Source organism: Chelonoidis abingdonii, chromosome 21 (genome assembly GCF_003597395.2).
Source record: "Chelonoidis abingdonii isolate Lonesome George chromosome 21, CheloAbing_2.0, whole genome shotgun sequence".
In the NCBI taxonomy this organism is placed as follows: domain Eukaryota; kingdom Metazoa; phylum Chordata; order Testudines; family Testudinidae; genus Chelonoidis; species Chelonoidis abingdonii.
In genome coordinates this window covers 1,064,747-1,089,073 of record NC_133789.1, presented here as the reverse complement: position 1 = coordinate 1,089,073, position 24,327 = coordinate 1,064,747, and the positions used below count along the sequence as shown (strand labels likewise).

Genomic DNA, 24,327 nt, shown 5'->3' with positions numbered 1-24,327 from the left:
CCTTGTATATCTGCCATCCCCTGCTCTGCACCCCAGCCCCTTCTGTACCCCCATCCCCTGCTCTGGGCCCCCATCCCCTGCTCTGGGCCCCCAGCCCCTTGTGCACCCCCAGCCCCTTGCTCTGTGCCCCCCATCCCCCGCTCTGCGCCCTCATCCGCCGCCCCTGGTGCCCGGTGCTCCCCGCCCGTCCCGCTGGAGACGCTGCCGTGCAGCAGCTGCCGGGGGCAGGAGGGAGCGGAGCACGCGCGGGGCCGGTGATCGGCGCGTGCAGCATCAGCACCCGGAGCAGCCGCGGCAGCAGGAGACGCGTCGGGCTGAGCTGCAGCGGGGGATGCACCGAGCGCTCCCCGCCGCCTCCGGCATGGACACCCGCCTGCTCTGCCTCCTCCTCGCAGCCTGCACGGCTGTCCTGCCGCTGGACCTCCGCCGCTGTCCGCCTCGTAAGTTCCGCGGCCGCCCGCGGGATCTGCCCGGCTCCGCAATGCGGGACAAGGCGCTGCAGCGGCCCCACAGCCCTGCTGCCCCGCTTCCAGCCCCAAACAGCCGCCAGCTTCCCTGCCCTTTCCCAGCGCCTGGGGCCCCGGCAGCCCCCCACCCCCGCCCCGCTGTATAGACAGGGAAACTGAGGCACCGCGATGGGAAGGGACTTTCCCAAGGTCACCTGGCCAAGTGGTGGCAAGGTCGGGGATAGACCCCCCCGAGCCCTGCCCCCAAGACCCAGGGCCCCTTCCCCCGCTGGGGAGGGCTGGGATCAATAGTTCTTGTGCCATGGATCCAGCCCAGCCTGGTGGGTGCAGAGCAGCTGCCCCCGCACCCCCCACTGCAGCACCTGCCTGTGCTCGCTGCAGACCTGAGACTAGCAGCCGGAGACAGGCTGGGCCCGGGCTCCATCCCCTGCAGAGCTGCCCAGCCCAGAACCCCCAGCAGCCCACCTGCCCCACCTGCAGCTGTGTGCAGAGCCCCTGCACCCTGTCTCTCTTCCCAAGTTACTTCTCCTCGGCTCCCTGGAGCAGCAGCAGCTGCTGCAGAAAAGCTTCCCGGGGAGCTGAGGGGCATGAGGGTGCCTGGCGGGTGTCATGGGGTGCCCCCTGGGTGCCCATGCAGAGAGATTTTGGCCCTGGCTGTGTCCAGGTGCTGTGACCCTCTCTGTGCAGTGTGGAGCCTGCGGGCGAGGTTACTGCCACACTGGCTGGAGTGGGGCTGCAGGGGACACAGCGCAGCTGCCAGGGATTCTGTTGTGAAGGAGGCTCCAACAACGGGCCTTTGCTGTGGGTGGGGAGGGGAGCGCTCAGGAATACCCACCCCCCAGGGCAGGAGCCCAGGCCAGCCCCAGAGGAGACAGGACAGCCTCCTGGGGCTTGCAGTGTTCTAGGACTGGGCTAGCATGTTCCTGACCTGCCCCACCCAACCCCCAGGACCAAGGGGAGATGGGCTGGGTCAAGGAAGGTGTTTCTCTGGCCCTCTCATGGTAAGGGGTGGGGATGGAGAGAGGGGGAAGGGAAGACTGGGCAGCTGGGGGAGCCTGCCCCACAATGGCCCTGGGATTTCTTCCCCTACAGGTGCCGCACGGAGGTACATGTAGCTGCTGGGCAGGACCCTGGGGTGATGGCCTCATACCAGGGCCCAGCCTAGGCAGAGAGTGAATCCAGAGGGGCTGGCTGGCCAGGGTCTCCGGAGAGGCAGGTGGTGCCCGGGGCCATGCTGGTGGGCACATGGGGGGAGGATGGCCATGTGGGCAGGTCAGTAATTGCTGATCTGGTCTGTTCTTTGGTCGCACGTGTAGCAAGCCTTGTTTGGGGTCTCTGGGGCATCGTCTGCTCAGGGAGAGAGCAGGGCTGGCTTGGGGCAGGGCTGGCCCCATCCCAGCGGGAGAAGCAGGCTGTTCCCATGGCGCTGCCAGGATCCACCCTCTGGCACATGGGACAGATTTTCTGACCTGTTCAGCCACTTGGCAAGGCATCAGCAGGGTGCTGCAGCTGAGCACGTGGCCAGGTCTGGTCTCGGGTGTGGCCCTGGCACCTCAGCAGTAGCCTGTCCTGGCTTGGGGCTGCAGGGCAAGTGCAGGGCCCCTTTGGGTTTCTGCCAGCTGCGTGGCTGTACCATGTTGCCAGTGCCGGCTGCTCCCGGTCACCCTATGGGGCTGTGCTGAGCCCTGCTGAGAGGCTCTGCTGATGCCTAGGATGCCGACAGGTGGTCAGGGACCCCAGGATTGTAGCTGGGGTGTGTGGGGGCACAGCCCCTCTTCCATCAGGGATGCTTGCTCTGCCATAGCCCGAGATGCACTGGGGTCTCACTAGCCAGGTGTCCCCAGGGAGAGGTGCCCAGGGGTTAGGGTGCTATGGGTCACAAAGGGGCTCTGCAGAGCACAGTGGGTCTGACTGGTAGCTCCTCCCAGGAGAGGATGATTGCGGTTCAGCAGGTCCCTGGGCCTGTCTGACTCCCTGGGCTCAGCTGGGGCAAAGCGCTGGCCCTGAGCAGGGCTGGGTGCCTTAGTGAGGGGCTCTGTGCCCCTCCGATACCCTGGCCCTGAGGCTGAGGGCCTGAGCACAGGATGGGGAGGTGGGGAACCCTGTGTTCAGATTCTGGCACCAGCACTGATGCCCCCCATGCCATGGGGTGAAGGACGTGGTTCTGGACTTTCTTTTCCCCTCCCCTGAGAACAGCCCACGACCGGGGGGGAGGGGTGAATGTGGAGCCTCCATCTCTGCTGGGCACCACCCCGAGCCTGTGCAGGGCCCTGGATCCTCATGGGTAACTGCACCAGATGCTCCCCCACCTATCTGTACCCCAGCCCAGCCCGTCCATGCCACAGTCCAGTCTGCCCCCCAACCCTCCCCCCACTGAGAGAAGAGTGTGCAGCGGGGTCCCCAAAGTGCTGGAAAATGGGGGAGGTGAGCACAGCTCCTGCTGTCCCCTCATAGCCCCTCGTTGAGCTGTGGCACAGGGCAGCCATCAGCCGGGACACTGGAGAGGGGGAGAAAGAGGCTCGCCCTGCGGGTGCCCCATGGGTTCCAGCCTGAGGCCAGCACATCAGCCTGTGTGTGGAACCGGCTGGGGCTGCCCCATCTGATACTGGGAAGGGGCTGCGTGGCCCCATCGGGAGCCTCCAAAAGGAGATTTGCATAACCCCCTCCAGTCCAGCCCTGGGCGTGCCCCTGCCAGCGCCATCCCAGCTGCATCCCGGGCCCCACTAGCCTGAAGTTAGCACTGTGGGAGTGTGTTGGGTGCCTGGCTGACACAGCAGGAACACGGGGTTTCCCTCCCTCCCCTGACCACAGTCTCCCCAGAGCCACCAGGCTGGCAGCCATCTGGCTGGTGCGGGCAGGCGCGGAGCTGCAGGGTGTGTCAGCTCTCTGCAGTGGGAGGAAAGAGAGAGAGTGGGTGAGAGAAGAGGGAAGCCTTGCGGCTCCAGGGAGCCCTGCCAAGCCAAGCCACCCAGAGCCCTGTGCGGGGCAGACCCCCAAGCTGAGCCCAGGAGCCCCGCTTGGGGCAGACCCTTCCTGACCAGCTGTTGTGCAAGCAGCAATGGTCACTGTCTCTGCGGCAGGACCCAAAGGCCACGCTGTCTAGTACCAAATGTCCCCAGTAGGCACCGTCCTGCCCTGCCAGCTGCCCCGGGACCCTGACCAGGGTCACTGCTCCCCAGAACTGGGCTTTCCTCTCCCGCGTCCAGGTGCTTGGGACCAGCCAGCCTTTATAGCTCACTGTGAAATCACTGTGAGAACATGGCAGGGGCAGCGTTCCCCAGAGTGTCGCAGCCCTGATGGCTTCGGGGTAGCAGCAGGGGCTAGGAGGAGGGATGCACAAATGCTGAGTGATCCCTGCGTGTACCCCGATGCCCTGTATAGCAGATCACTCACTCACTGGTGCAGCGCCTCCTGCTGGTCATCCAGGAATTAGCTCAATTCCAGCCTCCGGAGCACCTCTTGCTGGCTGGTGTCTCACCTGCCTTAGGCCCTCATGTCCCTCGCAGACCCGATGCCCTTTAGTCAGGGTTCTGCTCCAGCAGTTCCCCCTCACGCTAGGTCTCCCCTCCCACGGGAACCCCCAACCCTCTAAACCCACCTTGCCTAAGTGGCTACTGCCAATCGTCATCCAGCCCCAGCTCCCTGGGGCAGACGCAGTGTACTAGCCACTCATCACTGGCAAGGGGGTTGGACCAGCTGCCCCTGGCCATCCCTGGGCTGCCCGGTACCTCTTTAGGCCTTAAACAAGGCCTCAGACTGGGGAGTTGCTAGGCTAGAGCTCCCAGCTCCTCCAGCCTGTCCCCAGCCCTGCTCTGCATCAGGTGCCCTCTGCTCCCAGACAGCCAGGCCTGTCTCCACCCAAAGCTGGAGAGAGACTCTGACCTTAGCCCTTTTATTAGGGCCTGCTGTGGCCTGATTAGGCGTGGCCCCAGCTGTGGCTGCTTCCCCAGTCAGCCCAGCCTTCCTCCCCTGAGTGGGGTAACTGCCCCACTACACCCTGCGAGGCCAGATTCCTAGAGACACCCGGTCCCCTCGGGCCTCTAGCGCATCCATCTCCAGGGCTTTGCAATGGGCCCTTCTGTCTTCCCTATGCCCCCTGCCCTGGCTGGGCCTGGGGTGCTGCATGGGGGGGGGGAAAGGGGGTTGCATGTCATGACACAAGGACCTGAAAGGGCTGGGGATGCTGGTGACAGGGGCGGGTGGGGGGGGCTAGGTGGGTTGGGTGCATCGCACAGGCTCAGCCCCCAGGTACAACAGGGTCGGGGTGGGAGCCTGGCCCACCCTGCACATGCACTGGCTGTGCGGTCATGGGGGCACTTGGGGGAGCCATCGGGTGACCCTCTCCCGGCCAGGGCAACATCTCAGCTACTCATCTGCACCGGAGACCGGCTGGGGACGCAGCGACCGTGAGCCAGTCCCATCTCGAGCTGCCGGGGACACGGCAACTGTGAGCCGGTCCCATCTCGAGCTGTCCTGTGGCCAGTGTCAAAGGAGTTAATGGGCCCCATTGGGTTCCTTATGCCCAACAGTCCAGGCAGCCCTGCCCCCGGTGGCAGACTCCAAGGCCAAGGGTTGGCGGGGACTGAGGGAGGGGAGGGGGGACCATGCCTTGCTGCTGCCCAGCCAGGGGGACAATCCCAGCAGCTGCAGGGCTCTGGCAGCTCATTTGTCAGCTGGGGAGAAGCAGAAGGGCCAGGCTGGAGCTGGGCCAGGCCGGGCAAAGTGGCTTTAACGCAGCCTCTTCCCTGCAGAGCACTGTTACGACGAGCTGGTCGCTCCCCTTTACTCCTCTTCCATCGGTGCCTCCTCTCGCTACAACATCTTCTACTCATCCAGCTTCGCCCGGCTGCACAGTGAGTCCTGCCTGCCTGGGCCCAGGGAGAGCGAGGCCCAGGAGCCTGCCCCAGCCACTGGGCAGTCGCTGGAGACCCACAAAGCCTGGGTGCACATGGTGCTGGCAAAGGAGGGAGGTCCCCAAATGCCCCAGAGCAGCGCCTGGGCAGAGTGGGGAGCTTAGTAGGGTTCCTGTGGGATCCCCCTGTCAGGGATGCCCCGGGGCCTCCGTGGGGTGGTGCGAGGCCCTGAGGCAGCTCGGAGGGCGTTTACGCTGCTGCCCTTGGGCGGCTCTGGCCCTATTTCTGAGCTGAGCAGGGAGTGGAAAGGCCAGAGCCGCGGGTGGCTCCAGGTCTAACCATGCCCCCTGGCACAGGCAGCAGTGGCTGGTCTCCAGACCCCAGCGACAAGCAGCCCTGGCTCCAGATCGACCTGATGCAGAAGCACAAGATCAATGCAGTGGCCACGCAGGGGACATACAACACATATGACTGGGTGACGCATTACATCGTGCTGTACGGGGACCACCCCAGCAGCTGGAAGCCCTTCTTCCAGCTGGGGAGTAACTGGGTAAGGAGCCACTGCTGCTACATCTGGGGGGCTCCCACAAGCGCCAGCGCCTTGCCTAGCTCCTGAGCACCCTCGTCTACTCACGGCTCTGAGGGCCTGGGACAAAAGTCTATGACATCATGCCAGTCAAAAGGAGGGAGCGGGAGCTACCGACTTTCCTGCCCCATGACACAAGAATAAGAAAACAGTCGCTGAGAGGGGGACATTCAAAACTGATCTAAGGGGAAATTCTCCCACCAATGGGGGGTTGGCCTGTGGAACTCCACACCACAGGACGGTGGCGAGGCCAAGAACTCAATAAGTCTCCAAGAGGGCTGGCCAGTTCTATGGCTAGCAAGAGCATCCACAGTGACCGCAGTCTGTGGTAATGAACATGGGAGGGAGTGTCACTCCTTCCAGACCTGCCACTGTGGGGTTCTGACACCTTCCTCTGAGGGGCTTGGGCTGGGCCCTGTTAGAGAGAGGCCATGGCCAAGCCAGGCCGAGGCTGGCCCAGGAGAGCGTGGTCCCTCCGGGTGGGAAGGGGCTGGTGGGGGCACAGTCACCCCAGGGGAGGGGGAGCTGGGTGCACTGCGGGGGCTGTGTTGACAGGGGCTGTTTCTCTGCCAGACGTTCTTTGGGAACGTGAACGAGAGCGGGGTGGTGCGCCATGACCTGCACTACCCCATCCTGGCTCGCTACATCCGCATCATCCCCACGGCCTGGAACCCACGAGGCAAGATCGGCCTGCGCCTGGGCCTCTATGGCTGCCCCTACTGTGAGTGAGCCCCAGGCAGCCGGGGGAGCCGCTGGTCCTAGTGGGGGGGAGGCAGGCCTGACGCTGCGGTGAGAGGGTTTGGGGGCCTGGCTTGGCTCCGAACAATGGGCCTGGCTTGGCTGGACACTGTGTGACACAGAGCCCCAGGGCCCCAGACACTATTCAGCCCATCGGGTGATTTGGAGCCCATGCAGCTCCCCAGGAATTCAGCTCTGATTCCCCTCAAGTCCTGCCCTAGCACCCCACTGCCCCCAGCCCTCCCCACTGAGCCTGGAGACCTGTTCCCCTTCCTCCCGTTGGTGCCCCCAGCGCTCCTGTCCCAGCTCTCCCCATCCCCTCCCTGCTCCGCCCCAACTCCTCCTCTCCTGCCCCATGCAGGACAGTTTCATATTTTTAAAATTTTGAAATAAATCTGGTGACCAAAACAGCCCTGGGAAGCTGTAGACAGGGGCCATCCCAGGGCGCCCCTTGTGCCCCAGGGTGGGCCTGCAGGTTTCTGACCTCAGTCTCCCTCTGAGTCCCCAAAATAATTCACAGTCACCAGTGTCTTCTAAATAATCTTCCCCCTCTCTTGGGGTCTAATCTACTCAGCTCTATCAGCTCCCCTTTCGCTTCAGGGTTTCCCAGCCCTTCTGGGGAGCTGAGTGCCCCCAGTCCTGGCCCGCTGGCCTGGAGACTCTCCCTCAGCTTGGGGGTGCACAGCCCTTCTTCCTGGGGCTGGTCCAGGTCGAGCTCTCCTCTCCGCAGCTCTCTCCTTGACTGGGCTGAAGTCACCTGACCACCTTGACCCTGCCCAGGGGGGTCTAATCACCCCCAAACCGGCCCGGGGAGCCTTGCACCACCCCCTTTCCAAGGCTCCTGGACCCCCAAAGGAACAAGGTCCTGGGTTTTTCCTGTACATCCCCCCAAGACACCAACTGGCCCATCTTCCTCTCCCCTGTGTCTGCTTTCGGTTATTCCAGACACCTGGAACAGGGTAACTGGCCCCTCACATGATCTTAACGAGCCACCGCCTTGTTATAGAACCCAGAAAACTACTTGCTTGCTGGCAGTTCTGATTCTTTGGGCCAGGACTCCTGGCTTACAGCCCAGGAGCTAGCCCTTCCATCGGCCATGGCTTCTGCAGCACGGATCACATACTGTTTAAATCAACCCCCTGTTCATCCCAATCGCTAAGGCGAACACACAGCCCGAGCCCACAGCCTCTGCTCCGATTTAGGCCTGTGGATTGGTGTAGCCACGGGAAAGCGCCTTAGCAGTGTTAAATGTTTTACTCTTGGGAGCTACAGTTTAGAATCCCCAGATGTTACTCCAGCTCCGACGTAAAGGAAAATCCTATGGATAGGAGGAAATCAAATGGTTGAAATAATTACTGTGGCATGAGACTCAGGACCCTACACTCCTTCCTGCATAGAGCATCAGACCAGCAGAGACCAGCTAGTCTGATGCCGCCTAGATAACCTGGCCAGCGACTCATGAAACTGCAGCACAAACCTGAAACAATTAGAAAACCAAACGCCTTGTAGATGTTTGCAAACATCAGGCATCCCCTAGACAACTGGGAAGTCTCGTCTTACCTGGGTCGTACGTTCTAGTCAATGAGAGACAGTCCGAGTCCAGGCTGTGGGTTGTGGCTAGCAGGTTTGCTCAGCAGTTACCACGGCCCCTGGAACACCCGGGAGCTGAGGTCGGGTCAGCCTATGCGATCCGAGGGAATGTTAAACTGGCTAGTTCCCGAGTCCTTGGGCTGGAGTTACGTTTGCCAGCTGCCTGGATTTCCAGTGGGCCTCGTTTGTCTGGACCCTGTTCCAGTCTCGAGCTTATTTCAATTCTTAGGCCTCTCAGCTGCTCCCCCAACAGACGGGCTGGATTCTGCGCGGTGGGAATGCAGAGCCAGGGCTGTGAACTGCGGCTGGCACAGTGTCCCAGCCCCCCACCGGCCAGCCTTGCCCCTACGGCTTGTGGCCCAAGTAGCCTGTTCTCTGCAGGGTCAGGCCCGGGCTCTGGCTCTCAGCAGGGAGGGTAGGGGCCAGGCAGACGGGTGTGGGCAGGTTTGGCCAGTGCCCCAGGTGACGTTGGATTTCGTCCCCCAGGGTCTGATGTGCTGTACTTCGATGGGGACGATGCCATCTCCTACCGCTTCCGCGGGAAAACTGTCCGCACTTCCCAGGACGTCTTTGCCTTCAGCTTCAAGACGATGGAGCGGGAGGGGCTGCTGATGTATGGCGAGGGCTCCCAGGGGGACTACATCACCCTGGAGCTGAAACAGGCCCAGCTGGTGCTGCACATCAGCTTAGGTGAGTCCGGGCCTGTCTGGAGCGCTGCGGGGCTGCTCAGTGCTAGGGAAGGGTACTGGGGATGGGGGGCTTGGACAGGGGATGGGGGTTAGAAGAGGCTGCACAGTAGGGGGGGGAGATTTACAGTGGCTTCTCTGTACTCGGGGGCATTGTTGGGGGTTCGGAGTGGGATCGGGGCAGCAGGGGCTGGCCTGTAGTGGGGGGGGGATTGGGACCATGGGGGGTGGGCAGTGGGATGGGGGTTGGCTGGGGCTGATCCATACCTCGTAGGGGGGTTGGTGGTGGTGGGTGGCAGGAGGGGGGTTGGGATGACCCCTGAATGGCACTGGGGAGGCTTGGGGCCCCTCCCTGTCAGTGGGGTGACTGGCCGCCCCCACAGGTAGCAGCCCACTGTACTCCAGTCAGGGACACACGACGGTGACGGTGGGAAGCCTCCTTGACGACCAGCACTGGCACTCGCTGCGCATTGACCGCCATGGTCACCACGTCAACCTGAGCCTGGACGGGGAGGTCAAACGCTTCCGTTGCAATGGGGACTTCCAGCAGCTGGACCTGGACACCGAGGTAGAGCCTGTCCCGTCCCAGCGGGGCTGGTCAGGGTCAGGGTCACGACAGGGGGCCTGTTCCTTGGGGCGGCCTGGCTGGACACTGTGCTGGAGGCGAATGCCCAGTGCAGCGCTGCCCGGGCTCCCAGCCCTCTCCCAGGAGCAGCTGCTGAGGGGACAGAGGCAGCCCATCATGTTGCTGTGCTGAGAACCGCGGGCAGCGGGGCCCCGTGGGCTCAGGCTGCACCCGTGTGATGTCCTCTGAGCTGCGACCAGGAGCTAAGCCAGAGGCAGATCACAACCAGGCCCCTCCCTGCCCCGTGTGGGGCTCTGCTCTGTGCTGGACGGGGCTACGGGGCGATCCTGCTGAGCGATCAGTGCCCTGACCGCTGGGGCTTGGCCCAATCCTGCTGAGCGATCAATGCCCCCGACCGCTGGGGCTCAGCCTAATCCTGCTGAGCGATCAGTGCCCCTGACCGCTGGGGCTCAGCCCAATCCTGCTGACTCCCCACAGCTGTTCTTCGGCGGTGTGATCAGTCAAAAGAATCAGAGCCTGGTCTATCGACAGAACTTCCGGGGATGCATGGAGAACATCTTCTTCAACAGGGTCAACATCGCCGACCTGGCCCGCAGGAGAGCGTCCAACATCCGCTTCGAGGTGTGGGGCGCGGGCAGCTTGGGAAGGGTGGGGAACCCCAGGGAAAGGGAGTGGGGGTCCCTGGGGAGCAGGGGGAGTGCCCATGGACTCCCTTTGGCCTTGGCAGATGCTGTCCCAGGCACGCTGTGAGGCAGGCAGCTCTGGCTGTCAGGATGAAGCTCAGTGACCCGAGCCCGGCCATGGGGCTAGGATTGCAGCTGGCTATGGGCCAGGAACTGGCTGCTCCAGCGCTCACTCATCCAGCCCCAGGTCGATAGCGCCAGGTCGTCCTGGGCCTGGGGCCATCGGCTGCTGTCACCAGGCAATGGGTGGAAGCTCAGTGCGGGGGCCTCAGCTGTGGCTGTCTTGTGGGTTTGGCTCTGGTGACTTCAGGCTGCAGTTCTGCTGAGCTCTCTGTGCCTGGTTTGTATGTAGAGCTTGTGAGGAACACATGACACCAGAGGCAAGTAACACAGACAGTCACAGGAGCAGGGTCCACTATCTCTTATCGGTGTGATTAAAGTTACTAACATAGTGGTGAGTGTCACACAACTAGATCTATCCAGGCACCAGGGGTAGCTACAGACACACTCACATCCTCCTAGACAGTGTTAGGGGCTGATGGGTCTCATGGATTGATCATCAGGTCCCTGCTGGATCCTCCCATAAGAAGCTCCTTTTTCCCCGCTCTGGGCACATCCTTTTTGTAATGTGGTTCTGCCTATACCTACATTCTGCGCATGTACATGAAAGTGTCACCTCTCTTTTTCCTTATTGGTCTGGTGTCCCTTCGACACTTAAGGCCCTCCAATTGCTATAGGTCGTGTAGGCTCTTTATTTCATTAGCACTGATGCACAACCTGTATCCTGTGGTTGAGACACAGTAGAGACAGATGTGCCTCTACACCATTTTTGTGATTTAAAGTTAATCTTCCAGCTAATTTTTTCCAGTATTACCCCTTGGAATCTCTGTGCCCATAATCTTAGGGCATTGGGTTATTCTTCTCTCGCTTACTTCTGTCAGCATTTCTTAGCTCCAAGGCGTAAAATAGCTAAGCTAAAATCTTGCAGGCCTCAGCCTAAAGGTCTTGCATTTCAGCCTTTCTTACTTAGCTACCTAATACAGGATTATTCCTTCTAAATACTGATCAGTCTTATACTTCTATCGTCCTACAACTTACCTCTCTTTAACATACGATGATTATCTAGAGCATGACATGGTGTTAATCAGAACATCACACAATAAATGAATAATAAACTACGATCATTGGCTACATCTCCCCTCCCCCCTGACAGGGTGAGTGTTACCTCACTGCCAAGTGATAATAAAAGCCCTGTCATGGACATATTACACAACACTATGGAGCAATGATTAATACACAGCAAACGGCACTGGTCTAATGTTCAAAATCTCATATGTATCTTACCTCTAGACCTCAGGTTTCTGTGTAATATAACTCTAGACCTGTGCCATCATTCTGTACATATTAGGGGTTAGTTCTTCCTCAGGTGGCAGCTCTCTTACTCCTCTGGACTGTGGTTGTCATAGCTTTCCTACTCAGTTTTGAGCCTTAGACTTCAGAAAATAAGATGCTAGCATGAAACCTCGAAGCTTAATTACCAGCTTAGATCTGATAGCGCTGCCACCAGCCAAAAATTTCCAGTGTTTGGCTCACTCTGGTCTCCCCAAAACCTTCCCTGGGGGACCCCAAGACTCAGATGCCCTGAGTCTCACAACAAAGGGAAATAACCCACTTCCCTTTGTCTCCTCTTTACTTCCCTCCCAGGCTTCCCCTCGCTGGGTTACCCTGGAAGATTACCGTACTTAAACTCCTTGAATTACAAAACAGAGAGGACAATTCACCTTCCCCCCTCCTTCTTTTTCTCCCTCCCAGTCTTTCCCTGTGTAATGTAACTCTAGACCTGTGCCATCATTCTGTACATATTAGGGGTTAGTTCTTCCTCAGGTGGTAGCTCTCTTACTCCTCTGCACTGTGGTACGTAATTATAATCATAGGGAGCTTCTGGATCTTGACGTGGGCTTGTGTTACGCATGTCTTCATACCCATCCACGTCCTCATCTGCTTCTCTCACATGAGCCCTGGCTGCTGTGACAGTAGTTGCCAACAAGAGAAAGGAAACAGGCTGAATTACACAAGGCAGGGGTTTAACCCTTTCACATGGTTCCAAGTCTTCCTCCCACGTAACATAGTAAGGAAACTATGGCCAGTAATCCATCCCTTCCAGCCAATTCCCATTCCTCCAGGTGTACTGCCTTGGGAGCTGCCACTAGCTAACATTTCAGATACTGCTTGATTTGCCTTATTCACTTCAATTAAATGTGACTCTTTTCTTTAGAAGAGTTGTTTGAATGGTAAGGTCAGTGGTGGTGTCTATGCATGAAACACTGGAGTACTTTATCTAATAAGATCCCAATAATCAGGGTTGCTAAGGATAATGGTTTCATTTTCAAAATTGGGTATCGGAGACACCGTTGCGTGCCCAATCATTGCAGGTACTTGTGATTTAAAACAAAAATTTGGAGTTTTGACCACACATCTGCATTGGCAGTGACAGAATTCTTGGCGATTGGTCCTTCTCCAGGATAGGCTACTCGCTTCATAGGAGATCTCCATTTGGTTAGTTGTAGGGTGAGCAGATGTCCCGATTTTATAGGGACAGTCCCGATTTTTGGGTCTTTTTCTTATATAGGTTCCTATTAACACCTGCCCACCCTATACACACACACTCCGTCCCAATTTTTCACATTTGCTGTCTGGTCACCCGAGTTAGTTGTATCCTGGACATGCTATCTGTGTTGCATTCGCTGCCAGTAAATCCCATTGGTACGTTTCCAGCTGACCACATAGAGGAGTTATTACCTCAAATTACCATAACTGATATGCTTTTTGACTCTCTCAAGATCAACCTTAATCCAAATTAACATTCCTGTACCAAATAACCCCGTAGTGCTATTCAGAACTCCCATAGGACCAATTCCTCATTTTCTTCTAGGAGCATACAGGTTAGTTCATATGTCCAGACCCAAGTGAGCAATATTCTGCACTCATGTTATCCTGTCCACAAGGAGTACGGAAAAGAAAGATGCAACTTTAGTATCTCTACATTAGCTGAATTTACTCATTGCCAATTAGATACATTTAACACAACAAGCAGAGGTGCCAACTTTTCACTTCCACTGGGAGTGCTCAACCCCCGCTCTGCCCCCATTCCACCCCTTCCCCTAAGGCCCCACCCCCAGCTTATGCCACCTCTTCCTGCCCCCATTCCATCCCCTCCCCAAAGCATGCCTAATTGCGGCGGATGGGAGGGAGAGAGAGGTGTAGATTGGCAGGGCTGCAGGTGGGTGCTGAGCATGAACTATTTTTTTCCCATAGATGCTCCAGCCCCGGAGCACCCACAGAGTCGGCGCCTGTGACAACAAGAAAATGCATAAATGGGTCTTGGTTAATTAATACCCCTGGGATAGGTGTAGCTGTGCGACCACTGACAGGGCCTTCTTGCAACTCTGGACATTGCACTGAATTCTGTGACTCATGGTCTTTCCCACTGGCATTGCCTGCACCTTTATTTTGAAGTATTTATTGATAACTTTTGTTCCGTCCAAAAAACTAAATTTGGATACAGGCTTCGTTGTTTAGGTTACATATGGTCCTTGCTCCATTTCTTACTGGGCATTGTCACTTGGTTGTGTTTTTCCATGATCCATAAGGAATTCCATCACTTATTGGCCAAGAGTGACTTCCACCCAACTTTACACCCTCCCCTGGCTAGATTCCTCCAGATCTTTTTCCCATCTACAAAAGGCTGAAAATTCATTTTCTTCTATATGATATGCAAGAACAATTTCTTCCCCTACTACTCCTTTAATGTTTTGGTAAAATTTGTTATGAGTAGTTGGACCAAGTAGTCGACTGCCTAATTTTTTTGGCAGATAATGCACATACCTTCCCCCCGTCTCTGGACCTACAGTGGAAAATCCTTCCATAATACACATTTTTGCCATCTTTGAATACTAGACGTCATCCCAATCTATACAGACCTGACATGATTTTGTACTTATGTATTGTCAAAGTTGTACTATTAGTCCATGCATTAAACAAAGTTTTGTCCCAAGTCTTAAATATAAATTGTCCTTGTTCTGGTTGATAATCCCATTCAAAGAAAATTTCAGCTAAAAGGCATGGTATCCCATCTTGTCCTTCAACTGGTCTCATTCTCTCTTGCACCCAAATCACTGTTACCTGTCCATCCTTAATAGGCAAGTCTGAGTCCTGTCCAATACAACAGCCTGAGGTACTGCAATGATCGGTGTCTCTTATGGCTAAACAGTCTGTGACATTGTGATGCAGTAGGGACTGTATGTGTGGGGGATGGGAGAGCCGGGGATGTCTTTAGGTGAGGGACAGGACCTAAGGCTGTAGCCTGAGCCAGGTAGGGGGGAGGGGGTAAGCATGTTTGCCTGGGAAGCTGGAGAAAGGAAGGGGCCGGCTGGAGGGAGTTAGTTCAGTTTTGGTTTAGGGCTGGGTGGTTGGAATTCAGGGTATCCCAAGCTGGAATCCAAGCAGCCGGAACCCCCAGAAGGACTCGATTGAGGGGTCCTGGTTGTGCCGCCAAGCTCTGCTGTATCCTTTGTTCCTGTTGTCCAATAAACCTTCTGTTTTACTGGCTGGCTGAGAGTCTCTGTGAGTCCCAGGAAGAGGGGTGCAGGGCTGGACTCCCCCAGACTCTGTGACAACTGATGGCAGCGGCAGGAGATACTGCACCCCGTGGACTGCGCTTCCTGCAGTAAGTGACTGGGTAGCAGTAAAACGAAGGGGTGGTTAACCCCTGGGAGTGTGTGCCCAGTGAGAAGGACTTTGCAGTAACAGGGTCCCCTGGGGGATTGCAGCGAGCGGTCCCAGGGGCGGAGGAGTCTGCAGCTCGACCCTGGCAGAGAGGTGGTGACCTCAAGCAGCTCTCAGACCCTTGGCAGAGGAGAGTGGTGTACCTCAAGAAGGGCTCAGGCAATAGGGTCCCCCTGAAACAATTCCAGATGGGGAGCAACGAGCACCCCAGACCTGTGAGTGGCCAGCAGGAAGATGTACGCCAAGTGGCTGCAAGTGTGACCTGCCTGGAGTTCTGTGCAAGCAGAGGGGGCTGCGCACGGGGAGGCTGACCAAGGACCAGCTGAGTGACCAGCTAGAGCAGGGAGACCACATGAATGAACGGAGCCCTGTCTCTGAGGGAAGCAGCCTGGCAGATGCAGCACAGGCACCAGTGTCTGTCCCTGCTGGGAGTGGTCAGCCTGTGGCTGAGGGCTTTCCGAGACCCCCCCTTCCTATGCCAAGAGGAAGGGCGAGGAGGAGCCCAGTCACTACCGAGAGCACCGTGACCCCCCCGGCCAGCAGGGGATCCTCCCGGCGATGCTCGGCATCCATGGAGTGCAAGCGGCTGGCATGGGAGAGAGCTAAAACTGAGAGAGCTGGAGGAGTGTGAGAGACAGAGAGAACATGAGGAGAGACAAAGACAGCGGGAACTGGAGGAGAAAGAGAGAACATGACCGGGAGGAGAAAGAGCAACAGCGTCGTCATGAGCTGGAGCTGGCGAGGCTGAGGGGCAGCGGGGCCCCAGCTGCGGTGAGTGAGGGGGGGCCCAGGACTGCGCGGAGCTTTGATAAGTGCATCCTGGCCCAGCGTAAGGAGGGGGAGGACATGGATGATTTCCTGGAGGCCTTTGAGACAGCCTGTGAGCTGCACCGGGTAGATCCTGCGGACAGGCTCCGGGTTCTCACCCCCTTACTGGACCCCAAGGCCGTGGCATTGTACCGCCAGCTGGGAGAGGAGGAGAAAGGGAACTACGAACCATTCAAACAGGCTCTGCTGTGCGAGTTTGGGCTGACTCCTGAGATGTACTGGGAGAGGTTCCAAGTCAGGATAAAACCCCGGAGGTCTCGTATCTGCAGCTAGCCGTCTGCATGGAGGGATATGCCAGCAAGTGGGCAGATGGGGCTCAGACGAAGGAGGACGTGATTAAACTGCTGGTACTGGAGCAACTGTATGAGCAGTGCCCATCCGACCTGAGGCTGTGGTTGAGGGACCAAAAGCCAGAGGACCCGCAACATGCAGGGCAGCTGGCCGATGACTTTGTGAAGAGCCGGTCGGAGGGTGGCAGGGAGGAGTCCCAAAGAAACAGGCCCACTGCGATGCAGAGAGAGTGTCATCCTGGGACCTCCCAAAGGGGGAATAGGGAGAACCCCCTCCCAAGGGGAACACCCAGTGTCAGGGAAAATCGACCGGTTCGAGGGGACCAACGGGACATGAGCTGCTATCAATGTGGCCAGAGGGGCCACATACGGTCCCAATGCCCGAGGATCAAGGGCAGACTGAGCAGACCAACCCCACACTGGGTTAATTTGGTAGAGACCCAGCTGGACGAGGGGCAGCGTTCACAGGAAATGGGGGCTGGCCCCGTACCACCTGCGAAGGAGGGAGGAGGGCCCCAGATCAGCTTCTCTGGGGGGCTGGATGCTCCAGGCTCCAAGGTTTTGGTTTACAGGGTGGGTGCGGGGCTGCCCCTCTGGAAAGAGTGCCTTGTTCCCCTGGAGGTAGATGGGAGGGAGGTCACTGGGTACTGGGACACGGGCGCAGAGATGACGCTGGCCCGGCCCAAGGTGGTGGCCTCAGATCGGATGGTGCCCGACACCTACCTGACCCTGATGGGCATGGGTGGGATCCCATTCAAGGTGCCCATGGTGAGGGTACATCTGAAGTGAGGGGCCAAGGAGGGCCCCAAGGACATGAGGGTACACTCACATTTGCCCACGGTGTTAATGGGGGGGGGGGACCTGGAGGTCTGGCCAAGCAACGCCCGGTGTGCCCTGGTCGTGACTCGTAGTCAGAGTCGGCAAAGGGCACTGCACCCCGACAACGGAGAAGGTACTCTGCCCGAGGTGCAGGACCCTAACCTGGGTGGGGGGGAACACCCAGGGGCACGGCTCAGAGAGGCTGCGGCCTCAGACCCAGCCAGCAAGAGAGAGCAGGTCCCCATCCCTGTCCCAGCTGCTGAGTTCCAGGCGAGTTGCAGAAAGATCCCTCCTGGCGGAAGCCCAGGGACCTGGCTGACCTTAGTGCGTACAGACCCTGAGGAGAGGTTGCAAGGAGAGGTTCCTGTGGGAGAAGGGTTCCTGTACCGAGAATGGGCTCCCCCAGGGAAGTAGAGTCATGGGGGATCAGGAGGCAGCTGTGGTTCCCCAGAAGTTTCGCCACAAGCTGCTGTACCTGGCCCATGACATCCCTCTCGCAGGGACACCAGGGAATCCGGCGCGCCAGGCAGAGGCTGCTACAGAACTTTTACTGGCCTGGGGTCTTTACCCATGTCCGACAGTACTGCCAATCCTGTGACCCCTGCCAGAGGGTGGGGAAGGCCCGGGACAAGGGGAAAGCGGCCTTGAGGCCTCTACCCATCATAGAAGAACCTTCCAGAAGGTGGCCATGGACATAGTGGGACCTCTCAGCAAGACGACCCGGTCGGGGAAGAAATACATCCTGGTGGTGGTGGATTTTGCCACTCGCTACCCGAGGCGGTGGCCTTGTCCTCTATCGAAGCAGACACAGTGGCAGATGCGCTGCTGACAATTTTCAGCCGGGTGGGTTCCCCAAGGAGGTCTTAACGGATCAGGGTCCAACTTCATGTCGCCACCCTGCTCCGGTCCTTATGGCAGAAATGTGGGGTCCAGCACAACTGGGCCTCAGCGTATCACCCCCAGTCCAACGGGCTGGTGGAAAGGTTCAACGGGACGCTGAAGATGATGCTAAAAACATTTATGAACCAGCACCCGCAGGATTGGGACAAGTACTTACCTCACCTGCTGTTCGCGATACAGGAGGTACCCCAGGAATCTACCAGGTTTTGCCTTTCGAACTGTTGTATGGAAGGCGGGTAAGGGGCCCTAGACCTGATGAGAGACGAATGGGAGGGGAAAGGCCACTCCCGAGGAGAATCAGTGGTGGAGTATGTCCTGACCTTCCGGGAAAGACTGGGGGCCAAGCTCATGGGCCTGGCCAGGGAGAATCTGGCCCGAGCCCAGAGGAAGCAGAAGGTCTGGTATGACCGCACGGCCCGGGCCCGGCCTTGCCACCCCGGATCAGGTGATGGTTCTCATCCCCGTGAGAAAAACAAACTCCAGGCTGCCTGGGAAGGGCCTTCAAGGTTATCAAGCAACTGAATGAGGTAAACTATGTGGTGGAGCTGTCAACCGGGCACATCACCGTCGGGTGTACCATGTGAACATGATGAACCATACTATGACAGGGGAAATGTGGTGTTGGCCGTGTGTGGACACTGGGAGGGGCAGGAGATGACCCTTTAGTGGATCTATTCCCTGGGACAAAAGCTGGTTCCCCCCTGGAGGCGATTCCCCTCTGATCAGCTGACCCTGGCCCAGCACGCTGAGATCAGAGGGGTGCTGCATCTATACCGACAGCTGTTTTCCAACCAGCTGGACACACTAATTTGACTGTCCACAGGGTGGAGACCGGGTCACATCCCCCTATAAGATGCTCCCCTTTTCGGTCACTGGTAAAAACTGCCCAGGATCTAGAAAGAGAGGTCAGGGACATGCTGGCTTTGGGGGTGATCCAGCAGTCTTCCAGCCCTTGGGCCTCGCCAGTGGGTGCTGGTCCCCAAGAAGGATGGGTCAATCCGGTTCTGTGTGGACTATCGAAAGCTCAATGCCATCACCGTATCTGATGCCTACCCCCATGCCCAGGCCTGACGAGCTCCTAGACAAGCTGGAGGGTGCTCGGTACCTCACCACCATGGATCTTACCAAGGGCTACTGGCAAGTGCCGGTGGATGCAGATGTCAGGCTGAAATCGGCCTTTATCACCCCTCTGGGGCTCTACGAGTTTCTGACCCTGCCCTTCAGCCTCAAGGGAGTGCCGGCCACCTTCCAGCGCCTGGTGGATCAGCTACTGAGGGGGATGGAGAGTTTTGCCGTGGCCTATATTGACGACATCTGCGTCTTCAGCCAGACCTGGGAGGACCACATGTCCCAGGTTAAACAAGTCCTGGACCGTCTCCGAAAGGCTGGGTTAACCGTAAAGGCTGAGAAGTGCAAGGTGGGGATGGCTGAAGTATTGTACCTGGGCCATCGGGTGGGGAGTGGCTGCCTAAAGCCGGAACCAGCCAAGGTGGAGGTGATCAGAGACTGACCCGCTCCCCAAACCAAAAAGCAGGTCCAAGCCTTTATTGGGATGGCAGAGTACTATTGAAGGTTTGTGCCCCACTTCAGCGCCATAGCTGCCCCCCTCACTGAGCTGTGCAAGAAGGGGAAGCCAGACACGGTGGTTTGGACCGAGCATTGCCAGCAGGCTCTCCGGGCGCTGAAGGAGGCTCTGGTCAGTGGCCCAGTTCTGGCGAACCCAGATTTTGACAAACCCTTTATGATGTTCACCGACGCCTCAGACACGGGACTGGGGGCGGTGTTAATGCAGGAGGATGAAAAGGAGGAGAGACCCCATCGTGTACCTGAGCAAGAAGCTGCTACCCCGGGAGCAAAACTACACAGCCATCAAGAAGGAATGCCTGGCCATGGTGTGGGCCCTTAAGAACTGGAGCCATATCTCTTTGGATGACACTTCACCGTGTACACCGACCACTCTCCCCTGACCTGGCTGCACCAGATGAAAGGAGCCAACGCCAAGCTCCTGAGGTGGAGCCTGCTCCTGCAGGACTATGACATGGACGTGGTCCAAGTGAAGGGAAGTGACAGCCTGACAGCGGACGCGTTGTCCTGAAGAGGGGGCCCTGAACTTCCCCAGGTCACTTGGCAGAGTGACCCCGCTCAGTTCAGTCTCGAAGGGGAGAGATGTGATGGAGTAGAGGCTGTCTGTGTGGGGGAAGGGAGAGCCGGGGATGTCTTTAGGTGAGGGACAGATGCTCAGCCTGTAACCCGAGCCAGGTGGGGGGGAGGAGTGTCAGCACCTTTGCCCAGGAAGCTAGAAAAAGGAATTGGCCAGAGGGAGTTAGTTCAGTTTCAGTTTAGGGCTGGGTGGTTGGAATTCAGAGTATCCCAAGCTGGGATCCAAGCACCCGGAACCCCCAGAAGGACTCGATTGAGGGGTCCTGGTTGTGCCTCCAAGCTCTGCTGTATCCTTTGTTCCTGTTGTCCAATAAACCTTCTGTTTTATTGGCTGGCTGAGAGTCACTGAGAGTCCCAGGAAGAGGGGTGCAGGACTGGACTCCCCCATACTCTGTGACAGATATAAGAACATAAGATTGGCCAGACTGGGTCAGACCAAAGGTCCATCTGGCCCAGTGTCCTATCTTCCGGCAGCAGTCAATGCCCGGTGCCCCAGAGGGAATGAACAGAACAGGGAATCACCAAGTGATCCATCCCCTGTCGCCCTTCTCAGCCTTTGGCAAACAGTTTGAAAGGCAGCATTCAAGCAGAAGTACAGGATTAGTGTAGTTACACCCCACATGTTTTTTTCTTTTCCTGTGACTGGGCTGACTCTCACCGGCTCTTGGGTTATACGCTTTTGTAGTCAATGGCTCTGCTTCCTCTGCCTGTGGAGAAATCTCTCTTTCCTAGTACAATTTCAACTGATTTGCATGATAGAACTGATCTAATTTTCTGCTCCCATGTGAGATTCTAATTTGTATACGGCGGCACTGAGTCTATCCACATTTGGCCCAGCCCATCGGCTACATAAATTGTGTTCAGGTGCAGCATGATTGGAGCATAACTTGGGTCTCCAGTTTCCCAAGCATTCTCTCTTTGGGCTTTTATCAAAATAGGCTTTTGCCTTCTGTCTGGATTTCCTCAGTTTGATAGCTACCTGCAAGTGAATCGGATTCCAGTGTTTTTGTAATGCTTGCAGAAAGGTTTCGACTTGAACTCCCTCTAGCTGTGAGCCATTGGCATGCCACAAAAGATGCTCTGGCATTCACCCAGTCATCACCTCAAAGGGTTTATGGTCTGTGGAGGCAGCAGGAGTTGCCCTGAGTTACATTAAAATGAGTGGAATCAGAGTGTCCCAATTGTGTCCATTGGCATCTACCAGTTTCCACGGCATGAGTGTGATGGTGCGATTTGTTCGCTCTGCCATCCCTGGCGATTGAGGCCCTTATGGAAGGTACCATTTTTGTTGCACTCCCAACAACTCTAAACGTTTTTGGAACACTTGCCCAATAAAACATATTCCTCTGTCTGACTGTACCCTCGCAAGGAGTCGCCAGCGAGAGGAGACTTGTTCCACTAAGATCTTTGCTGTAGCTCAGGCATTGTTTGCTTTCAAAGGAAATGCTGCCACCATTTGGAGACTGGAGCAGAAGGCATTGGTTTCTTCTCTGAGTCTTCTGTAAGGGTCCCACAAAAGCAATTTGCAAAGCTTGCTATGGACCCTCTTAAGGGAGCATTTCTTTTTGTGGGGCTAGGATTGTTCTGTGCAGAGACCAAACCATTTTCACAGTATTGTTGCTGTCTACCCCTGGATGTCCTCCTGAGGGTGCGTCATGCACCAGGTAGATCATTTCCCTGCATACTGGGATGGGACTACCCCACTGGGAAATGCTCTCCAAGGTACGTCAACACACACTCTTCTATGTACAACTCTGATTTGTACTTTTGATATGGGGAACCTTGCGATAATGATGTCTGGGTTCCTTGTTTGTCCCCTGATTTTGATCCCAGAGAGCCCCAGGGCAGGGCCTACGTGAATGGGCCTGGGATGTAAGTGCCCCACTCCTGCCCCGGGCAGCAAGAGGGGAAGCAGCAGGGCCAGGGAGCTGGATGGGGCTGGATGCTCACTCACCAGCTCTTGTGTGGTTATTCCCAGGGCCACGTCAGCCACTACTGCCAGGACCAGCCCTACACGCCCATCACCTTCGCTGGCATCAACAACTACCTGCAGGTGCCAGGCATCCCGCGCCGGAACCGCTTGTCCGTCAGCTTCAAGTTCCGCTCCTGGGACACGGTGGGGCTGCTGCTCTACACCAGCTTCGCTGAGCAACTGGGCTCCCTGGAGATGGTGCTGAGCAATGGCCAGGTCAACGTCTCCATTGCCCAGCCCGGCCGCAAGAAGCTGGAGTTCGCTGCAGGTTCATAGCTTCCCGGGCTGCTCTGACCTGCTGCTCTGACCCCGACCTGGTTCATAGCTTCCTGGGCTGCTCTGACCTGCTGCCCTGACCCCGACCCCCACCCCAACGGTTCATAGCTTCCCAGGCTGCTCTGATCTGCTGCCCAGCGCAGCCCATGGGACCCCTGCCCCTTAGCTCCCAGAGCAGAGCGTCATGAAGAACAGCCAGGCTGGGACTGGAAATGGCCAGTGCTAGAGAACCTTGGTCCAATGTTAATTACTCGCACGTTAACAGCACACATCTCTGAGTTTGTCTAGCCTCCACTTCCAGCCATGGCCCCGTGTCGGACTGTCCTCTGCTAGACCGAAGAGCCTGTTCCCAGCTAACAGTTCCTCATCTTGGCACTTACAGGCTGGGATCCTGACCCCCCCTTCTCCTTCTCTTTGCTATGTGAGCAAGGAGAGGGCTGGGGGAGGAGAGGCTGGGGGGATGGCAGGGCCTGTCTCCCCATGGCCACCTGCTGGGGGTCTCAGGCCCTGGCATCGTATTGTCCTGCCAAGGGGGTGCAGGAGGTGATGGGAACCAGCAGCCCACTCACCCCCCAACTCTGCCCCCATCCAGGGTACCGGCTGAATGACGGCTTCTGGCACATGGTGGAGCTGGTGGCACGGGACGGCTCGGCTGTGATCACCATCGACGACAACGACGGGGCCGAGTTCCGGGTGGCCCACCCCTTCCAGCTGCGCACCGGGACCCAGTACTTCTTTGGAGGTGGGTGGCCCAGGCCGGGGAGGGGGGGCAGGCTGGGGGGCAGGCAGCACTCACCCCTTCCGCCTCCATGTGTGTTCCAGGCTGCCCAAAACCCGCCGCCATCACTGGCTGCCTGTCGAACCAAACGGCCTTCCACGGCTGCCTGCAGAGCATCAGCGTCGACGCCCAGCCCGTGGAGCTGGACCTGCTGAGGCAGGAGCGGCTGGGGAAATACTCTAACGTGTTCTTCAATATGTGCAGCATCACTGACAGGTACGTGCCCACCGGCCGGCCGGCCAGACAGCTGCCTGACCCGTGACAGGTGCCAGGCCGTGTCTGTGCTGGGGGCCTGCCCCAGAGCAAACCGTGGGAGAGGGGCATGGGCTTGTCCTTGGTGCCTAGGGCTGGGCCTGAAGGGACCTGAGATCGAGGTGCTGCCCTGCCGCCAGCTTTCAGCCACCGTATTTCTGCTTTGTTCAGAGTGAGCTAGTTGGGGCAGAGACCGTGTCTGCACAGTGCCTGGCCTGACAGGGGGCTGCAATCTCAGCCGGCATCCGTGCAGCATTGCGGTCGTTAATAACAGCTCGAGGCACAATTTGCCCTGGGGCAGAGCTATACAGTTTGAGGCAGGGCCTGGCTGCGCTGGACGGAGGGTGGGTTTGCCTGGGCAGCTCTGCCAGTGGCTGGAGTCATGGCCGGATAGCTGCACACCCTGCTCACCCCCGGCGTCCATGCGCCCGGCCGTCCTCAGCTGCATCTGTCCCCGCCAGGTGCACCCCCAATCTGTGTGAGCACGGCGGCCGCTGCCTGCAGTCCTGGGATGACTTCACCTGCGTCTGCGACCTGACGGGATACAAGGGAGAGACCTGCCACAAATGTGAGCTCCAGCCCAGCCAGGGGAATGGGGGCGCTGAGGGTGGGTTCCTGGCTCACTAGTCTCATCCCAGCCTCCTGCTTTGCTTGTTCCAGCCCTTTACAAAGAGTCATGTGACGCGTATCGGCTCAGTGGGAAAACATCTGGGAACTTCACCATTGACCCTGATGGCAGTGGGCCCCTCAAACCCTTCACCGTCTACTGCGACATCCGAGGTAGCCGGGGCGGGGGGGGGGGGGGGGGGAGGAGAGATGCCAAAGGGTCTGGCAGGGTTTGGGAATTGGGGCTTTTCCCCTTTAGGGGGTGCTGACCCTGATCCGGTCCCGGGGCAGGGACTGGCTGGCTCAGGGGACAGGGACAGGAGCACAGGGCTTTTCCCCTGTAGGGGGCGCTGGCCCCCATATGGCCCCACCACAGGGACTGGCTGGCTCAGGGGGGAGGGACAGGGGCACAGGGCTTTTCCCCTGTAGGGGGCGCTGGCCCCAATATGGCCCCACCACAGGGACTGGCTGG

At 58.0% G+C, this 24,327-nt stretch overlaps 1 protein-coding gene across 1 annotated transcript in view; it reads left to right on the top strand.

The window, feature by feature from the left end:
- The first annotated feature begins 356 nt into the window (after nt 1-356).
- Nucleotides 357-24,327, top strand: part of CNTNAP1 (contactin associated protein 1) — a 34,505-nt gene continuing 10,534 nt past the window's right edge. Inside the window, exons 1-12 of the mRNA XM_075059804.1 lie at nt 357-440; nt 5,219-5,320; nt 5,677-5,870; nt 6,480-6,627; nt 8,721-8,924; nt 9,304-9,488; nt 9,984-10,127; nt 21,950-22,211; nt 22,812-22,961; nt 23,042-23,213; nt 23,711-23,817; nt 23,910-24,075. Of these exons, the coding sequence (XP_074915905.1) occupies nt 362-440; nt 5,219-5,320; nt 5,677-5,870; nt 6,480-6,627; nt 8,721-8,924; nt 9,304-9,488; nt 9,984-10,127; nt 21,950-22,211; nt 22,812-22,961; nt 23,042-23,213; nt 23,711-23,817; nt 23,910-24,075 (1,913 nt within the window). The 5' untranslated portion in view covers nt 357-361. The remainder of the gene's footprint in view (nt 441-5,218; nt 5,321-5,676; nt 5,871-6,479; nt 6,628-8,720; nt 8,925-9,303; nt 9,489-9,983; nt 10,128-21,949; nt 22,212-22,811; nt 22,962-23,041; nt 23,214-23,710; nt 23,818-23,909; nt 24,076-24,327) is intronic.